This window comes from Agelaius phoeniceus, chromosome 35 (assembly GCF_051311805.1).
Source record: "Agelaius phoeniceus isolate bAgePho1 chromosome 35, bAgePho1.hap1, whole genome shotgun sequence".
In the NCBI taxonomy this organism is placed as follows: domain Eukaryota; kingdom Metazoa; phylum Chordata; class Aves; order Passeriformes; family Icteridae; genus Agelaius; species Agelaius phoeniceus.
The window spans coordinates 194,256-214,052 of NC_135299.1; the positions used below are offsets into that span (position 1 = coordinate 194,256).

Below are 19,797 nucleotides of genomic sequence, written 5' to 3' on the forward strand. Positions count from 1 at the left end.
AAAGAACATCAAATGACTCCAAAGGCAGTCAGGACACACCAGTGAGCACCTCTCACTAGCACTGAGTGCCCTTCCTGTATTTCCAGATCCCAAAGCAAGGCCAGGCTGTGTTTCCCCAGTGGGACTCACTCACCAGGAGGATAAAGAAGCACCACATTGTCTCCTGCATTGAGATGGCCTTTGTCACACAGCACTGATGCGATTCTCTCAGCCTTTTTGTGCAGCTGCAGGCAGGTGGCCGTGCACACAGTGGTTCCCTTGAAAGGAGACAAAAATGCTCTGAACAGGGGCTGGCACAACACAAACTGGCTGCTCTGAGAAAAACCCAAGCTTGCTGGCTAGCAGGAGGCTACAGCTAAGAGTTATCTCTACCTAAAGGCTGCTGGCGCCCAGTGAGCCACTCATCCACTACAGTACCGAAGGGCAGAGATGGAGTTAGATCTGCTCTAGAAAATTCTACCTTCCAGGGAGTCAGTTCAGGTCTTCTTGCACCAGAACCTTGCCAGAATATACTCAACACCATTGATAGGGATGGTGGCACCAAGGGATACACCATTAACTGATACAGGAACCAGTGGGACCTACAAACACGCTCAGTTTTAAAATGAAGTGTCAAACCATGAGAGCCATTTGCTGAAGGGACCTAGAGGGTCAAAGGGTCAAGTTTTAAGTTAAAAATCTATGGGCAAAATCTGATACAGAGGTTAAAGAGAGGCACTGCAGAGGGCAAAAGATTTTAAAGACTCTCCAAGCGGCACTGGATAGCACATGGACCTTAAACCCAACAACCCAGCACTGACTGTACCTTGGCATTCAATAAAAGGAAGAGTGGGTGGTCAGGAGTCGCTTGAGCTCTCCACTGCAACACTTCTGTCAGGAACTGGTGCTGGAAGAGACAGGAAGGAATTCAACACCAGCTTCTCCTTCAGTGCTCCCCACTGCTGCTCTGCACACAGGAGGGAAAGCTCCTTCCCATTCTCCAGTTGTCACAAACACTGATTTACCTTTTTAACTAAATCGTTGTCTTCTATTTGACCCAGATCTCTCCCAGAGGCTTGAGCGATTCTCTTCCCAGCAACCAGGTTCCCCACCATCACAGAGGCAGGGCCCACACCTGTGGAGAGACAGCAGCACTTTGGGAAGGAGCAGAGCAAAGGCACAGAGAGTCCCTGCAGGATCCCTGCAGTGCTCCTGGGAATGAGCCTCCCTGATGGAGTTCAGCAGGCATTGCTGGTGCCTATTCACCAGGAGGGAGAATCCCAGTGAGTTCAAAGGTGGGAATTAAAATTCCTGACTAACACACGCAAAGAGAGGCCTGGAACAAGCCCCAGCCGTGGAGCACAAGACAGGCCCTGGTCCCCAGCACGTGGGACAGGGAGGAGACATCACCCAGGTCCCTGGGGCTGAGCACTGAGCCCCAGTTCAACACCACCAAACAAAAGAGGTTCAGGTTACCTGGCTGTTTCTGCCTGGGCTTTGGCAAGTTTGTCACACAAGTGTGTGGGCACATGAGGATGTTGCAGGGGTGCAGAGAGCCCTCCAGAAAGTGCTGTTTGGTTTGGGAGATGTGGATCCCCCCCAGCGGAGTTTTTGGCAATGTGTTGGCTGGCACGAGAGCAAGGCAGTAAACACCCACTTGGTGAATGCTGTCAATGGCCTAGAGAAAGGAGAGATGGTCACTGGCATTCCTGGGCACAGCCTGCTGCTGCTGAGGCACTGACACACTGCAAGACAAATCCCTGGGCTTGTGAGTCAGTCACTGACATCCCACTTGACCTCTGTGCCACCAGCGAGTCCTGCAGTGAGCCTGAAGTGCTGGGTACACCCCTGCCTTTACAGCCCATTTCATAGACACCAAATCCATTTTTAAATCCTTCATGACCAAAAATCCCAAAATACCCACGGCTGCCTGATGAATCACACGGTTCTGATCTCGGGATTGCATCCATCTGTCTCCTCTGAACCATCACACTCTGTTCCCTCCTGCCCGCCTCAGCATTCAGGCATCTGAGCCATTATTCAGAGCACCAGGTACTTCCCTGGTTTTCCACCCCAGCTTGCACACTTCACTCCCTGAATGTCATTCCTGGAATGGCACACATGCAGTGCAGGCAGCCCTCAAAGGAACTACTTGCTACTCATTCTTTTAGGACCACACTCATTCAGCTGTTCTGGCCTTTCCCTGCCCACTTGGTCCCTGCTGAAAATGCATCTCCAAAGAAAAGGGTGGCTTTGAAGCCAAACTCTGAGCTCCACATGATCCAGACTAAAAGCAGAACTCCAAAGCTTGAGCAGAGATCTGCTCTGCGGTTCTGAGAGGAGACTGCCAGAGCCCCTCTGCTCTCTGGGACTCATGGAATCCCAGACTGGTCAAGGAATTCCTTCCCAAAATTTAACCTAAATTCCTCTTATTTCAGTGTGAAGCCATTCCTCTTGTCCTGTCACTCCAGCTCCCTCAGGACACAACAGAACAGCCTGGACACAGCTTGTGACCCTGCACGAACACCTTGTGCCAAGAGGGATGGCCAAGCTTGTGGGACCTCCACTGGGGCCCTTGGTGGCCTCTGCTCTGCCCACACCCCAAAAGCTGCAGGATTTCTCCTGGCTGTACCTGCAGCACCCGACTCATCCACTGGAAACTGTCCTCCTCAGATGCATCTGGCCTCTGCTCTGCCACCACCACGATCCTCTCGTCATAGAACACAGACACGGAGAACACAGCAATCCTAAGGAAAAGGGCAGAGCCACACTCCAGCTTCACTCCTCAGAAACAGGAGGCCAAGGAGAGATTAAAGACAGGGCTTGTTCACAGAATTCACACTTGTTAAAATAACCATGGGGCAAAAACAAGAGAAAAAGCATCAGACAATTAACATTGACTCAAAAGGAAAGGCTGGGGAGTATTTAAGGGGTTAATTCCACTTTCTGATGGAATTTCCATATGGCACAGTCCCCCGTTCTCCCAACCTGCTGTCACATTCTTGTTCCAACTTCTGGCAAAGCCCAAATGAAAGGAGATTTAAAGGCACCTACAGGATGGTTTAAAATCTCTCACTAAGTCTCAGAGATATGAGCTCCAGCCCTGCTTGAAGATCTAGAAAATTGTATGCACAACTGCTAAATAAAAATCAAATATCTTTGGACATTAATGAAACTCTTCTTTGCTGCGCCAGTCAGCAGAGACAAGAGAATTAATTTCTCCATGTGCCTGACTTATCTTGTTACTTGATTGCTTTCCCTAAAGCACAGACTTGATGAAAAGCCAGGCTGGACAGTGGGAAAAAGATCTGTGTTGGGCAGGATCAGGGCAGTTACTACCTAAATCAAAAATACGTTTACTTTAACTGAGCTACCAAAGAGAAATCCAAGAAAGTACTAAAGCTTGTGCTTTGCTGTGTTACATGCAGCAGGTGATGGGGTTTCTTGTGCTGACCTTCCTCTGTAAACTGTTTTTATTGACTCCACGGCCAGTCCCGTGGCCACGATGTCGTCGGCGTTGTGCCTTCTCCCGCTCACGGTCAGCAACCCGTCCATTTTCCCAACCACAAACACCAAACTGCCCTGCAAGACAAGGAGGCAACTGTGAGGAGCTCACAGCGAGCTCTTCTCACACATCCCCCCTCCCCAAAAGCTTTTCTCTGAAACGCTGAAGGGCCAGAGCAGTGCAGGCTCTGAGCTGCCTCACGTACGGGTCCGACAAATCCCAGCAAGCCGGAGCGCACGAAGGGCACTTCCCCCACTGGAGAGCCAGAGGAGTTCACAGGGATCACCTGCAACACAAGGGAGACACTGGAGGCCTGAGGAGAGAAAAACCTTCCCAAGCCACCCCAAAATCGTGGAGGAAAACCACCCCAAGAATTTCACATAACGTGAGTGAAGGGAAGAGGAGAAGGGCAGGGAACCCTCACTACAGCCAGGGTGGGAGACGTTTATGGAGGGGACTCTGAGTATCTCTAACTGCAAGGAGATTTCCAGTGCACGTTTATAAAATACAGCATTAACGCTTCAGTTACAAACCCAAGGGGTTGTACAAGAGCACCAGTTTGACACAGAAAATGGGGCAGGAAAGATGCATTCTGCTAGACATACCTCGAACGTATTCTTTGTCACCCCTGCCAGCCCATAGTACATCATTCCTCCTGCTCTGGAGCTCACACAGATTTCACCAATCTCATCTGTTTTACAGAGCTGGGGTGGCCCATCTGGTTTCACTATACACATCATGCCTAGGACAAATCAGGCTTTGTTAAAAACAGCTCCCAAATGTTGCCCTGTGTGAGAACTGACACGTTTAAAAATCGTGACAGGAATGACTGAGTCTGGCACTGCCCCACCTCTCCCACACTGAGGCTGATGTGGGAGAGAGCATTGACCCATTCTGCTCCTAAAACATCCCCAAAAACATCTCCCATCAATCTCCTGCCTGCTTTTACCTCCTGGCATCACGTGCCCGACGTCCTGGACAGTGAGAGCAGAGTTTTTATCCTCGGTGTTGACCCGAATGACACCGAAGCTCAGCCCGTTCATGGACAGGATGGCTCTGCCTGGCAGAGGGGCCCCGGGGACTCCAGGCCTGGGAAGGACACAAAATGAACAAATGCACTCAATCAGGCCCCCAGCCTGGTGTTAGACTCAGATGGAGATGGCACAGCAACAGAAAGAGGTGTGTTCAGTGTCTCTGCTTTGCAGAATCATTTCAAACTGTGCTGGCAGTAAGGATCCCCACCCAAATTTTCAGTCTGTAAGGAATTGTGTTCCTGGGCACTGCAGCTCCTCTGCCAGCTCCTTTTCTCACCCCATGGCAAACCCCAGCTCCCACCCCTGTCTCTTACAGAAGGCAGCAATGGACAGAAACAGAGTATGAGAGTATCCAAATGATCTCAAATCTCATCTCAGATTCAGAACACCTCCCCAGCTGTGGAAATCAGGAGGAGGAAGAGCAGAGCTCAGGCACTGCTGAGCTGTCACACACCTCAGAAATCACTCGGATCTCAGGAGGGAGGTTTAAAGCTCAGCAACTTGAGTACCTGAGCACACAGAGTAAATGTCAGAGGAGTTTATTACATGCTTAAATCAACTCTGACCAACCCCAAGTGTGAAGAAAGCCCAGGGTGGCTGACTCAATCTGTTACCTCCGGATTGCAACGGTCATCGCTTCGGGGGAGGTGGCACAGGGACAGATCGCCTCTGGTTTGAGCCCATGGCTCTGAAACAAGCTCAGGAAGGCATCACAGGAGGAAACAGACCCTAGGAAGAAAGAAAAGATGCCACTAGGACTTCACAGATATTGATTTCATGCCCATCTACAGGAAGGGTCAGGAGGAGGATTTGGGAAACTGCAGGAGGAAGCACAAGAAGTTGGGCTGGGGAGGTTTAGGTTGGACAGGAAGGAAAATCTCCTCACTCCAAGGATGGTCAGGCATTGGAACAAGCCCAGACTGGACATTCAGACAGTGGATTCTGCCCAGGTGGAATCACAATCCCTGCAGGGATTTAAAGGACATGTGGATGTGGCACTTAGGGACAGGGTTTAGTGGTGAACATGGTGCTGGTGAAGAGCTACACTTGATGGTCTTAAAGGTCTTCTCCAGCCTGAACAATTCCCTGATTTTATAAACACTGCTCCCCCTTCAACTGTCCCTTTTCCTGCTTTGCAGGATCCCTCACAGCCCAAAGGATGGCAACACAAAAACCTCGGAACGCCCTTGTCCTGTGCCCAGGCAGCAGCAGGCAGAGCTGTGCCCCAGAGGAGAGCTCCAAGGGAGCTGCTCCTGCTGCCAGGCCCTGCAGAGAGGCTGGGCCACTCACAGGGGTTGGCGCCGTCGGTGACGATCAGCATGCGCAGCGAGCTCAGGCTCACGTCTCTTTGGTCCCGGTGCGCCATCATGGCCCAGTGCAAGTCCCGACACTTCACCAGAGCGACTTTTGCTGCAAACAACACCAAAACACCACCTCAGGGCAAAAATCAAAGCTTTCCAAGAGTTATTTTTGTAGAACTCACACGGTGTGAGACCCCCAAATGAGGGAATTCTCAGCTAAGCAAGGAAGCCTTAAATAACTGAGGCTGCAGTAACAGCAAAGCCAGCACACAATGGCATCTGCTGTGGCACTGCCACCACCTGGGCCAGGGTCTGTCACCATCACAGCTCCTCCTCCAAAGGCCATAAATCATTATCACTCTCTGGAAGCCCTCAGGGAGGCCAGGGACCAAGGGCTCCTGCTGCACTCTGCCATTTCCTTGGTTTCATAAAAGAAACTGGCTCCAAGTCACGAGATCCCCATTGTGCTCCCCACCACTGACATGGCATCAGGACTTTGTGCACAGAAATAAATGGCAAAGCCCCCTGTCCTCCCAAGCTGTCACATTCCTGTTCCAACCTCTGGCAGGTCACCAATGCAAGGAGTTTTACAAGTATGCACACGACTGGGGGCTTAAAATCTCCCACTGACTGCTACAGACATGAGCTCCAGCCCCGCCTGAGGATCTAGAAAATCACTGCATCTAGAAAATCGTATCTAACACTGCAAAATAAAAATCAACTACCTTTGGATATTAGTGAAACTCTTGGCCCCTGAGATTTGCCATGGAGGAGCAAGAAGGGCTTAAGGCATTTGAGATTTTAATGCCCCTCACTCCTGGATCCTGAGAACTCCAAGCTGAAGTTGTGGATCCCCCCAAGTTACCTTTGTGGGCATGAACCCTCTGCACCCATGAGAGAGGACAGGTTTTCATCACAGAATAGGGCACGCTGATAGTGTGCAGCTTGTTCATTACATTCTGAAAAACAGGAGAAAGATTGTTAGGAAAGGGATCCCAAAGCTTTCATTGAGTTATTAGAAATAAGAGTCACCCCCAGAGCTCATCAACTTCAGGAGTTCACAGAGGTTTAGTCAGGACGATTCTGTTGTTCCCCCAGAGAACTGGAGATTTGGCAGGAACAGAAATGGTTGTTTTAACAGGTAATGTTCCCAGCCATGGACTCAAATGCTACTGTTACCACAGAATCATGAAATTCTGGAATGGTTTGGGCTGGGAGGGACCTTAAAGCTCATCCAGTGCCACCCTGCCATGGCAGGGACACCTTCCACTGTCCCAGGGTGCTCCAAGCCCCATCCAACCTGGCCTTGGGCACTTGCAGGGATCCCAGCTTCTCTGGGCACCCTTTGCCAGGGCCTGCTCACCCTCACAGGGAAGAAATTTTTCCTACTATCCCATGTAATCATGAATCTGTCATTGCAGAGAGCTCTGGAAGCGACTCACCGTTAGAATGCCGTGCCACAGCCCTGCATCCTTCTTAAAATCCAACACATTCACTATGGTTTCACCTGGGAAAAGAAAGGTGAGGCTGTCAGTGCAACGTGCCAGCACAGCTGTGCCCATCACTAATTCTGGAATCTGCACAAGGATGAGCATCCCTGCCCTGCTCCCTGCCCTGCTCCAGGGGCAGCCCAGGGCCCTGTGTGATTGCACAGTAACAACTGCACGTCCATGCCTGAGCAGGAACACGTCCAGAGAGCTGCAAGGAAATCACACTTGGAAATCCAGCTGCCAGCTGGAAATCACATTCCAGCCTGAGATGTGCATCAGCAGGACAGGAAGGGTCTGGAGCAGGGCAGGGAAGGGGAGCTCGGCAGTGATGGGAGCTCAAGTGATGGATTCTAAAGGCAAACTTTGCATTTTAAACCTGTGTGAGCTACAGCTCTATAAATAGTTTCACTCATGGATGTAGGGATTAGCTTAGATTTACAAGGCAGACCAGAATAAACCACAACCCACAGCAAAACCCTCTGGATTACCACCAGCACCTCCCAACCTCCATTTCTGGCTTTCCCAAAAACCCTCACAGGACCAGAACAGCCCCTGCCCCAGAAACTTTGGTATTTACACAATATCAGCAATGAAAGATATTTCTATGGGCCATCAGTGCAGTGAGAGGGGACTCCAGCTTGGTGGAAAATGCTCCATTTTTCATTCATTTGTTCCTCTTTTGGTGCATCAAAACAGACTCAGTAAATTCACAGAAATTATATAAATCCCCCTTTTTATTCCTCTTCATCATGGCAGTGAAAACGATGCCATTTTGGATGGAAAAACACCACAGCTAATTTTTACTTTTGGGGGGGGGGAGAATTAATCTACACTTTCAAATTTTATTTTTGGAAGTAAATATTGGTTACTCAGAGGCAGCTGCTGAAGATGTGAGAGGCAACCACTCAACGCTGTCAACCTTTGATGCTCTGTGCCCTCACCCACCTTCAGAGTAGTTGCAGGCCTGGGACAAGGCCTGGCAGTGAGCCAGCATGGCCACACGGGACACGGTGACACCCATGACACTGCCCTCCTTGCTGGTCTTGTACTGCGAGGACAGAGGTCAAAGGGAGTTCAGGAGGAGAGAAATTAAGGAGGTTAAATCACAGGATCCACGTGGAAATAAAAAGTTTTCTCTCTGTGTGAAAGCTTAGACCTGAGGAGATGGTGGTTGTGGTGGCACACATGGAAAATCTCCATGGAGATGGGAGAAAAAATGAATGTTGTGTTTATTTCAGTGTCACTGCTGCTCACAACATCTCTTCCTGCCCCTGTAACAAACTGAAAAACCAATCTGTGTTTCAGACTGGCTAAACCACCACTGAAACTGCTGCAATCCTGTGGGAAATGGATTTGCAAGGAATTTTTTAAATTTGATAGAAAGCTTACATAATTTTAGAGAATTTGAACTGAGAGAGATGCATTGTAGCAGGACCAGGTAGGAAAAAACAGAGGTGATTGGTGTTAGAAGTAACAGCAGCATTTAAGCTGAAAAAGGTTACTGTAATTTATAAGGTATTGTAACCAGAAAACAAGTTAGCTTCTGACAGAATGGCACTGAGGTTTACATTCCTTGTGTCTTGCTACTCATCAAGACTGATAATAGAATAAAATCTTTTAAAACACCTCCCAATTGCCCTGTCTCAGTAAAAGCTGAGGAAACCAACACAATCCCTACAAGTTACCTTCTGGCATAGGAACAAAAATCAGCATTACTGCAAGAACAGAGAATTCCAGTGTTGCTGGCTCAAGCACTGGCAGAAATGGGGTTATCAAGCACCACCTCAGAGCTCAGCTGTCTCCATCCCTCACTTTCTTGGAACAAAAACAATTCTCCAACTTATTCCAAGCAGTGCTCAAGGCCACAGAGGGATTCAAACCCAAAATGAGCTTCACAGCAGGATGTCCCCAGTGAAAGGCTTGTTTCAGGGGCAGGGAAGTGGGAATTTGAAGGGAGTGAGGTGAAACTATTCTCCCTCTGGTGATTAGAACATTAAATTCAGCTCACAGAAGGTACTTTCTATTCCCCATTCAGCACTTACCTCAATATATGCTGGCTCAGTTCCTGCTGCTGAGATGTTGGGCTGCCAGTCCTTGGGAGATTTGGAGAGATATTTTGAATCTGTCACAACCCATTTGAGTCTGGGCCAACCTGGAGCCAAAATTAAACGGTACATTAATATCAGTTTATTTATTGAGGGATTTATATTCTGCAAGAATACACTAAACCCCATCATTTGTCCAAGTTCAGTTACACAAGCTAAATTCCAAGCCAAGCCCAGCCACCAGCCAGAAGGTTCCTCTCATTTCTCATCAGGGAGTTCAGTGGGCAACCAGGTACTTCCTCTCCTCAGGGAAGATCCCTGCAGCATTCCTAAATAAAGCTTGTGAATAAAACTGCCTTGGAACCTGCCAAATGCCACTGAAGGGACCTGAGCACAAGCCTGGTTGGGGGGTGGCTCCTTGTGAGCCCCACAAGAGCAGAGCAGCTGTGTCAGACACCACAAACAAATCCTACACATTTTGCTGATGGGATCAGGAGTTGCCCCTTTACCCTCCAAGTGCCTTCAGAGCCCTGACAGCTCCTTTCAGGTGGTTCAGCTGCAGCAGAAGTACAAACAAAAGCCAATCTGTAACCAGCTCACCTTTAAACTGCACAATTTCTCCATTCTGGGTTTTTGGGAGCCCTTTCAGACACACCTCAGTGGTGAGGGCCAGAGCAATGCCACAGCTCCCCAGCAGGAAACCAATCTGCTGCCCACCAGCATCCTGAGGGAAGAGGGGAGAAGTCACTCCTGCTCAAAGATGGCAAAAGTCAGCTTTCCCTTACTGAAACCCAAGGCTTGACAATGCTTTGGGGACTGGGGGCAGGAATGGCAAGGAAAAGAAGAAAACAACCCATTTCCACACAGGATCACAGAATCACAACTGGAAGGACTTGGGCCACTGGAAGGTGTCCCTGCCCATGGCAAAGGATGGAACTGGATGGTCCCTAAGGTCCCTTCCAACTCAAACCATGCTGTGACCCCATGAAACATGGCACTGGCAAGATTAAAATGCACTGGATGTGAAATGCAGGGGAAAAAAGAGCTCCTGCCCAGCACCCAGGCATGGAGCTCACCCCATCTCCTGGCATCAAAGGAAGCCCAGATGCTGCAAAGAGGAATTGAGAGGCAAAAAAAGCCAAACATGTAATTACACTGGGATAACGAGACCTCTCCATCCCCTGGAGCCAATTTCTGTTGCACAATGATAAAATGAGGAGGCTCACTCAGAAACTGATTGGGCAAAGACTGGAGAAGTTTTAATTTTGCATTTGGTTGCTATAGCAGTCTGTCACAGTGCAGAGAATGAAATCAAAGCTCTGTGAGTCCCTGAGTGTTCCTGAGCTCACTGCCACCTGTCAGACCAGCTCCCAGCTCACTGCCACCTCTCCTGCCATAGTGTTTGCCATGACCCCATTGTTTTTGTTACTCTTATGAAATCCCATTGTTTCACACAGCTCTTGACACAGCAGTAACATGGCAACAGTGCAAAAATTCTGGTAAGGGTAAAGAAAACACTTTGCTGGGCAAATAATTTACAAAAAGGGCCTCAGTGTCTTCAGGAACACTGAGCAGCTCCATGTCCAGCAAAATCAGAACCTGGCAGAGCTCAGCAAGGCTGGACTGAGTCCTCTCCCATCAACCAGGGGGTAGATCCACACTCTGATCTGTTCTGTATAAATTATTTGCAGTAAGGAAGTGGAGGCTGCATCATTTAGGAGAATTGACCATCTCCAGCTGCTCAGCACAGCTCTGATCAATATGTTTTTCCATTTTTAAATGCCAAGCTCCCGAAAGTCCTCGTTGGTACAGAGCTGCTCAGGCAGCAGCTGGAGGCTGTGAAATGCTGTCAGAGGCTATGGCCTGACTTGGTTTCCATCCAACATCACTCCTCCAAGTTCCATCAACGTTACCTTTCTGGTAAGAGGTACCTCTATAGGCACTGGGATCACCTCAGCCAGGAGACAGCCATAAAATGCCACCATGAACATCACGGGGTCGTTGTTGGGATACACAAGGGCTACCTGCAACCCACAAGTGAACATTTCAAAATCCACATCTAGAGTGACTGAAGCTAGGAAAACTTGGTGTTATTTCGCACTCTTCCTCACACAGAATGCGTGGAATGTGCCTGAGCCCCTCACACAGTCCCCAGGCATGTGAAGGCTCACACACAGCCAGGACACAAGAAGCTGCTCACAGGGGAGCCAGGACCCCTGAAAAATCACAGCAATTTCTGTCCCAAGCAGCCTTGTCCCTGGGGTCAGAGCCTCACTGTGGTGTCAGTGGAAAGTTCCAGCCCCCAAAGCCCTGGTTTTACTCCAGAGAGTCCCAAAGTCCTTACCCTGTCTCCAGGTTTTAACACAGGTTCGTTTTTGGTCCCCAGTTTATTAAGCAGGGTGTAGGCCAGCTTGAGACTCCTGCTCCACAGCTTGCCTGGAAGGCAGAGAACAGAGACTTGCAGAGCTCTGGATCAAGCAGGAACAGCTCCCACCTTGGCTTTTTTTACCACCCACACTTCCACTGCTCTGTGCACAACCCCGGCAAAGCCCAGGAAGGTTTTCACAACCCCTGTGAACCCGGGAGCCCTGTGCTGCTCTCTGGCAGCAGCTGGGCAGGGGAGGGCAGGGGAGGCTCGACTCACCATATGTGAGGGTATAAACTGGTTTTCCTGTCACATCCAGGGCTGTCAGGCAGGGACACTTGGCCTGAGTGGTTCCCCAGCGCTGCAGAGCTGCTTCCAGGGCAGGAGGCCAGTTACAGACCACTCCCAGGGGCTCCCCCTTCACCGGGGTCATCTGCCGGCCCTCGGGCTTGGGCTGGTTGGGGTCAGGCTGGGGAACTGAGAAAATTCAAGGTTATTTCCAGAATCTGTTGGTATTTCTAATATAATCCAAGTAAAATAATATTCCCCGTCCTTGCCCGTGTATCGCCCGACAGTTCAGCTTGAATAAACTGAAAATAAACCTAAAGGAATGAGGAAAAGCATTTAAAAAGCCATTCCATCCCTTTTCCTGGGAAGTCTTGCACAGAACAAGAGATCATGAACAGAGGCTTCTCACAGGATGTTGTTCAAAGGTGTTCAACACATCAGTAAGGAAAAGAACACAGAACTGCAGAAAAGAAAACTTTACTTAAAAATAATGCTGGAATAAAATTACCAGTGAGGACAATCCCCTTTGGGAAATTAAAAAAAGTAGTAAATGAAAGGGGTTTTAAAATCTATTTAATTTTTTTTTAGGAAGGTCCCCCTAAGCTCAGCAGAACAGTGAATTACTTCAAACACTGGTTTTGTGTCAGACTGCTCATAGAGGCTGCTGCAAAGAGTGAATTTGAGCCAACCTTGAGAGCAACAGCAAAAAGAACTCAACTCCCAGAGTATCCAGTTGTAACAAATGTGCATAAAATCACTATTTGTGCTATTACCTTCCACAATTTCTTCAAAATCATCCACAAAGAATTCTTTCAGGGGTGGTCTTTTAGGTCTTTTCAAGGTGTTCAGCAACTGCTGAATTTTTGTGGAGACTCTGCTGCTCACAGGAACACCTGGAGGGAAAGAGCAATGAGTGCCATGTCCAGTCCTTCCCACTCACCTGCAGGGGGGTTTGGGGCTCCACCACCTCCCTGGGCACCTCCAAAGCCTGACCACCCCATCCATGAAGGAATTCCTCCAGAATGCCAACACCACAAGTGCAGCACAGTAACACCTTAATGCAAAACCAAAACCATTCTGATTTTGTGAAGAGGTAAATGAGGTAACAGCTGAGGGAGCTGGGGGTGTTTAGCCTGGAGAAAAGGAGACTCAGAGGTGCCCTCATCACTCTGTACATCTCCCTGAAAGGTGCTTGGAGTCAGGTGGGGCTGGGCTCTTTCTCCAGGCAGCTCTGACACAACCAGAGCACACAGCCTCAAGCTGCACCAAGGGAAATCCAGGTCGGATAGCAGGGAAAAGTTTTTACAGAAATGGAGATAAAGTTCTGGAACGGCTGCCCAGGGAGGTGGTGCAGTCACCATCCCTGGGGTGTTTCCCAAAGCCTGCATGTGGCACTGGGGGCCAGGGTTGAGCTGAGGTGCTGCTGGGGCTGGGCTGGACTCCATGACTGGGAGGGCTCTTCTGTGATTCACAGCGATTCTGTGAATTCTGAGCTCACCCAGAGCTGGGAGAACAACTGATGTGATTTAAGGCCTCTCTGAGCCCTGCTGCAGCGCTGGCTGCCCGAGGGCTCCGTACCATCGGCAGTGTCCATGAGACTGGAGCGGTTGGATCCCTTGTGCATCCCCTTGACAATCCCAGAGGGAGGGAGGTCGATGGCTGCTGGCCGTGGTGAGGGGGTGGAGGTAGTTGCTGTGACATCTGGAGGGACTGAGAAACTTTCTAGAAAAAGAAGAAAGCTGCTAAATACACCTTTTATTATTTCAGTGTCAGTCACCTGTTCCCAATAATCCTAAGGATTGAATGGTTGGATGGATGGGAACCCTCATTAATGCTAAACACACTGATTCCTAAAGGTTCAGCAGCTCTAGGAGAGGCACAGCATCTGCTCTGGAAACCAAAAACCAAAGGCACAAGGTTGTGTCCATGTTAGGAAAGTGCTTCAGCAAAACAGAATTCCTGTTTTTGGTTTCTAACCTTGAAGCTCAATCTCTTGACATTCAGTACTGTAAAAAAAATAAATAATTCTTTTAAAGTTTGTGATTCACATGAGCTCTGAAACATCCAAAGTCCAGAACAAATCCCTCCCTCACCTATGCACTGATCTCTCTTGCTAGAATTCTACTATTTAGCTTTTTTGTGAGTGAGGGCTTTTGAAAACAAAACATGTGGGAATTTGACCAAAGCAGATCAGCAAAAATTGTGTTGGGTTTCAATCCCTTCCAGCTGGGTGGTTACAGAGCTGGTCCAGCAGCCACAGAACAAATCCAGTGAACAGCATGAGCTGGGTCTTACTTCTGCTTCAAGACACTGTCCTGCCTTTCAGCCAAGGCTGCAACTGCATCCTGCAGGAGTTCTCCCATGAACTGCCTCTTGAACGAGGGATTTTGCTAATGTGGGGTTTCTTTACACAACCCAGCAGGTTCAGTCATCTGACAGGGCAAGAATATTCTATTCTGGCTTAACAGCACCAGCAACTGTTGCTTACAAAGGAAAAACCCAACAATCTGAAACCATGGCTTGGGTTTTACAGATAGTGTGAAGTCAAATCCCAAATAATTCCCACTGACAGGGTTTTGTGGTTGATTCTGTGCTGATTTCCCTTTTTCTAAGGAGGAAAAAAACCTCATTTCTGCATTCCTTTGGAGACACAGTGGCAAGGAATATTTCTCATGCACTGAACTTCTAAAATCACTGGAAAGGACATGGATTTGTACAATCCAAACATCTGCAGGACTTTTTATTGCTCTCAAGAGAGAGATGTACAGAATTGTGTATGTGAGAGTTCTATTCATTTAAACCAGGTGTTAACAAGGTATGAATGTGGCAAATAGAATCCTGACAAAGATCCAAAGCTTCTATTTTGCATAAGACACTAATTAGATTAGACAGTGGATATTCTGGAGGTAAAAAGCTGTGTTACCTTAATTCATTGTAAAAGGTAATGTGGCCTTCTGCATGCTCCAATTAAAAACAGCCTCTCTGCTTCAAAGACATTCATTATATTGACTACATTTTATGGGCAATCTCCTCAGTTTTCCATTTCAGGAAACAATTTGCATCCCAGCAAATAAACAAACAAAAATAACAGCGATAAAAAGATAAATAAGTGAAAGATAAAATCACCAGCACTTCTAAGCACTGCTTGCCCCAACCCAGTTAAGCAGAAGCAGAGAGCACATGAAATACAGACAATGTCCTATGGTGCAGGAATTTCCTCACCAGCAGCTAAAAAGGACAAACATACACAGAGCAAAAACAAACTTGGCCATTTCATACAGAAGCATCAGCAGCAAGGAGCACCTCAGAGCCTCAGAAAACTGAGCCCGGGGTATCCAGATCTGTAGATTTTGCTCCATCTCCTCAGTACCTGGCTGCTCTGGTTATTCCTCAGACAGCCACAAAGAGCTGGGCTAAAGCTTTACTCCTCTAACCCCGTTTTTTAATGACAGGCTCATTTGTTCACACACAGAGCTGGAGTTGGTTCCTTTTCTTCCCTGATCTAATGCAAACAATAAACCATGGGGGCTCAGAGCAAAATGAGGATGTTGAACACAGCATTTCCCCACTCCACAGGCACAGACACCCCTAAGGGGCTGGTCAGGACACAGATGAAAAAGCCACTTGCACTGGGCAGCTTTGTACCCACGGGAGCTCCCAAGAGCTGGAGACATAAAGCAACACACGACACAGAGTTGTGCCTCCTGCTCTGTCCACACTGTCCCTGGAGTCTTCCCTGCTTCCAGAAGCTTCTGCTCCCCACTCTCCCTTGTACAACCACCTCAACCTTCTGAAATTCTTCAGGAAAACAACAACGTGAGGGTGCAACTCCAACCAATCCTAGCAAGTGCCATCAACAGCAGCTAAACTCTTGCTCTGAATTTCCCTTCTGCAAGGGACAGCTCCACCTTTATCAACACGGTCTGCGCTCGAAGCGATTGTTCTGTTGGTACCCAGCTCCTACCTATTCGAGTATTGGCAAATACATCAGCTAGTGACCCACTGGTCCCTTTGCCTTCTCCATGGGAAAGTGTAGAGGATGCTGATGAGGATGTGGATGACCCCTGAACAGATCGGTTGATCCAAGACTCAGCATTCTGTAAGCTCTGGTGCAATGCAGCAGAGAGAGCAGCTTGGCGCCTGAGCGAGCCCTCGTCCTCGGAGGCGGAAGACGTGTCTGTGTGGAAGCAGAAAGAAAATCTAGCTGCTTAGGGAAAAGCACATGGCACTGAACATGCTCTTTCCAATCACATATCAACAGCACAGGCTTTCACAGGAAGATCTGTTTTCCACATTGGCCAAACCAGAGGTTAAAGCAGCAGAATTGTTGGTGGGAACACACTCACCCCTGTTTTGATTCACCTCCTCAGACAACATCCTTCCCCTGGGGTCTCCAAGCCTAGAACTTAACTCTCATTACTTTTCCGTTCACATTCCACAGTATCAGATGCTGTTTTGCCTAACTCTGGTCATTCTGAACTGGAAAGTGAAGGGTCAGGGTCGTTGTCAAACTGCAAAGTCCCAGGAACAAAGAAAACGCAGGAAACAACTGTGCCAAGGCCACAGCAGAAAATGCTTTTGTCTGGGCTCTAAATGGGGCCTTTTCAATTGCAGAAAACAAACAAAAAGCCCAAACCCAAAACAAAATAGAAATCTACAGCAAGGAACTGCTTCCTGTGTGTCCCAGAGCACAGACACCTCGGCTGTCCCAAAATTGTGAACTAATTATTTAATTACCATGAAGCAAGCACTCAGTTCTTGAGATGTTGAGTTGTACAGTGCTAAATACAAACACACAGATGGCTTCGGCCTAAAATTTAGGTGTTCTTCAAAGTGATTTTCTGCCTACACTGGAGTGGTAAACCAAAGTACTAAATCATGTTCTACCCCCTTGCCAGAGTGGAACGGAGTGAGGAGCTGAGGCAAAGGCTGACTCCAGCCATGCTTGAGTGCTGGCCTCGACTGGTGTGACTCCCCCAGCACAGGAGGTGCTGCAGTCCTGGACAAGTGAGCACAGAGCTGAGACCCAAGCAGACACCAGGAACATGCATCAGCCCCCCAGAGAAAGGAAGGGAAAAAGGAAGTGTGATAAAACAGGAAATCAGGAGGAGGAGGAGGAGGAGTGACGTGGCCTAGCAGAGCAGTTTCAGAGCTATGAATTCACCAGGAGATGTGGATTCATAACATTTTGGATGACTTTGTCAATCCAAATGGCTGCGATGCTTCTGCACAATGAGACACAACATAGAAATCACTGCCAAAAACCACACGGACTGGTTTGTCATCAGTGCATCCAGCTGCTGGAAAACAGAGGGTTATTGATTTCTGCTGCACATGCATGGTGACAGACACTGTGTCACCAGGGACTCTGCTGCAGCCAGCACGTGGCAGGGGTGAGAGAAGTCCTGCAAGTTGTGCAATCCCACCAGAGCCCTCTGAAACAAACATCACTGCAAACCCTCCTCTTGTGTGCTGAGCATTAACCAGTCATGAAATCAAGGTGTGAGTTATCCATCAGAAACAGGGAGAAGTGGCCTCAGTCCAGACCTGCTCAGCTCTGGCCAGTCTGAACCACAGAACCATGGAACACCCTGAGCTGGACCCACGAGGACCATCCAAGGACATCCAGGACATCCCAAGGATCCCACCAAGGACATCCAGGACATCCCAAGGATCCCACCAAGGACATCCCAAGGATCCCACCACATGGTTCTTCAAGAACTCCTGGAAGAGAGGTCACTTCCCAGCCCTGAGAGAGGACTGACAGACTCCCTGAAGAGCTGCAACACTGGGAGGGAGCACTGCAGCCCCTGGACAGCCCAGCACAGCCTTGTTGTAATAGAAACAGACAGGATTCGAGGGCTTTTTTATGCAGAAAAGCCAAATTTTTAATGCTACAGTCTATTTTTATATAGTTTTAAAAGTTATTTGGTTTAATTGGCTAGTAACTTTTTTGCTACTCAATTTATTGGTTAGAGGGTGTGTGTGTGTGTGTGTATGTGTTAAGGCTTTTTCTTTCCACAGAGGTTTACATATTTTCTTTAAGGATTCTTACAGGTAGAGTTTCCTTCTTTATAGGTGCAAACTGTTTTTTTTAAACAAGAATAGATTGTTATGTACATTGATTTTTATAATTTTTTTTACATGGGAACATAACAGTCTGGCTGTTAGTTTCACTTAGGTGAAGTAGTAGGCTTAAGTTACGATTTTATAAATATATTACAACTGTATATAAATTTAATTAGAATTATTATAATTATTTTATAAATATTTTATTTATAGTAAAATAAGAAGCAAATAAATAACAAGATACAAATAATAAATAGATATTTTAAATAAAAATAAAATGTAAACTTTATTTAAAATGTAAATTTTACTTAAAATAGATATTTTAAATAAAAAATATATTTTAAATAAAATATATAAATAAAAATAAAAATTTATATATTTAAATTATAAAAATAATATATATATTATATTTTATATATATTATAATATATATTTAAATTATAAAAATAAAAATATATTTTAAGTAAAAATAAATAAATATAAATATAAATACATAAATAATAAATAAAAATGTATATATTTAAATTATAAAAATAATATATATTATATATATTATATATTACAAATATATATTATAATATATATTTAAATTATAAAAATAAAAATATATATTTAAAATAAAAATAGAAACCTTACAAATAAATAAAAATAAATAAATATTTTAAAATAAATACAAATAAATAAATATTTTAATTTTTTTTTAATAAGGTTTTTAGCTCTATACCACAGAGCCTCACCTGGGGGAGTGCAGGCGTCTGCTGGGGACTGGACGAAGGTGGAGCGGCGCTTGGTGGGCATGGGCAGGGCCATCTTCTGCTCCTTGTGCTTGGCCAGCGCCGCCTGGACCGCTTCCGTGTGGATGTCTGCGAGAGGGAAGTGCCTCAGCAGCAGCACAGCACCAAGGGGATGCCTCAGCACTGCAGCTTCTCCCGTTTTCAAACCCCGGGCTGGGTCAGTGCACAGCTCTGAGCTCCATGTACAGTGGAGTTAACTGGCTTCACGTTTTAGTTAGGGAAAACAGCCCCTCTGGGCCTGTGATCCAAGGACACCTTCAGGCCCCAGAAGATACGAACAAAAGTGAATTTCCACCCAGGGAACTCCTGTCCCTGCCCTTACCAGATCGGTAACGTTCATCTCTGGCTCCCCCTGAGCGAGCTCGGTGGAATTTGGATGAGGATGAGGAGGATGATGCTGAGGCTGGAGCTGCAGATGGAACGGGCATCTGAGGTTTGGATTCCTTCTGTACTGCTGGATCAACCCCTGGAAAACAGGGAGGGGGAAATAAAAGGAGCTTTTTTGGACCACATTCTTCCCTTCTCCCATGACAGGGCTGTGGATGTCACAAAGCTGCTTTTTCACTCAGTGTCCCAGTGAGCAGCTTGTTATTGACTGGAGAAAAAAACAATAATAAACCAGCAGCAAGAGCCTTTGCTGTTCCCATTAACCACAAACCCAATGAGACCTCCAGTTGTCTGGTTCTGGCTTACAGCATGTCCAGTGTGTGGCTTTATCGTCCAGGAAAAGTTTGTTTATCCCGTTAAAACAGGAAGGAAAATAGATAATCTGATAGACAGTATAATTTTACATAATTCAGCAAGAGCAACTCAGAATTGTAGCTACTGGAGATTCAATTCTAAAATGAATCTGTGTGTCAGAGGGAAGTTTTGAAAACTAAAACGCAGAGGTCACCCAGCTGTAATTTCCTCCAGGCTGTCACCTGG

At 47.2% G+C, this 19,797-nt stretch overlaps 1 protein-coding gene across 3 annotated transcripts in view; it reads right to left on the reverse strand.

Moving 5' to 3' along the window:
* DIP2B (disco interacting protein 2 homolog B) overlaps positions 1 to 19,797 on the reverse strand; it is a 60,962-nt gene that overhangs the window by 11,756 nt on the left and 29,409 nt on the right. Inside the window, exons 3-26 of one of the 3 annotated variants that reach the window (XM_077192773.1) lie at positions 19,193 to 19,336; positions 18,814 to 18,939; positions 15,972 to 16,184; positions 13,586 to 13,729; positions 12,781 to 12,900; positions 11,999 to 12,196; positions 11,699 to 11,790; positions 11,286 to 11,378; positions 9,955 to 10,078; positions 9,352 to 9,461; positions 8,255 to 8,357; positions 7,262 to 7,326; positions 6,685 to 6,778; positions 5,809 to 5,928; positions 5,133 to 5,247; positions 4,434 to 4,573; positions 4,090 to 4,226; positions 3,690 to 3,770; positions 3,434 to 3,561; positions 2,612 to 2,726; positions 1,456 to 1,657; positions 1,005 to 1,114; positions 806 to 886; positions 134 to 257 (exon numbers count right to left, since the gene is read on the reverse strand). In XM_077192773.1, the coding sequence (XP_077048888.1) occupies positions 134 to 257; positions 806 to 886; positions 1,005 to 1,114; positions 1,456 to 1,657; positions 2,612 to 2,726; positions 3,434 to 3,561; positions 3,690 to 3,770; positions 4,090 to 4,226; positions 4,434 to 4,573; positions 5,133 to 5,247; positions 5,809 to 5,928; positions 6,685 to 6,778; positions 7,262 to 7,326; positions 8,255 to 8,357; positions 9,352 to 9,461; positions 9,955 to 10,078; positions 11,286 to 11,378; positions 11,699 to 11,790; positions 11,999 to 12,196; positions 12,781 to 12,900; positions 13,586 to 13,729; positions 15,972 to 16,184; positions 18,814 to 18,939; positions 19,193 to 19,336 (2,979 nt within the window). Of the gene's footprint in view, positions 1 to 133; positions 258 to 805; positions 887 to 1,004; positions 1,115 to 1,455; positions 1,658 to 2,611; positions 2,727 to 3,433; positions 3,562 to 3,689; positions 3,771 to 4,089; positions 4,227 to 4,433; positions 4,574 to 5,132; positions 5,248 to 5,808; positions 5,929 to 6,684; positions 6,779 to 7,261; positions 7,327 to 8,254; positions 8,358 to 9,351; positions 9,462 to 9,954; positions 10,079 to 11,267; positions 11,379 to 11,698; positions 11,791 to 11,998; positions 12,197 to 12,780; positions 12,901 to 13,585; positions 13,730 to 15,971; positions 16,185 to 18,813; positions 18,940 to 19,192; positions 19,337 to 19,797 lie in introns of all 3 variants that reach the window. The other 2 variants (XM_054649203.2, XM_054649204.2) reach the window with 2 other exon arrangements.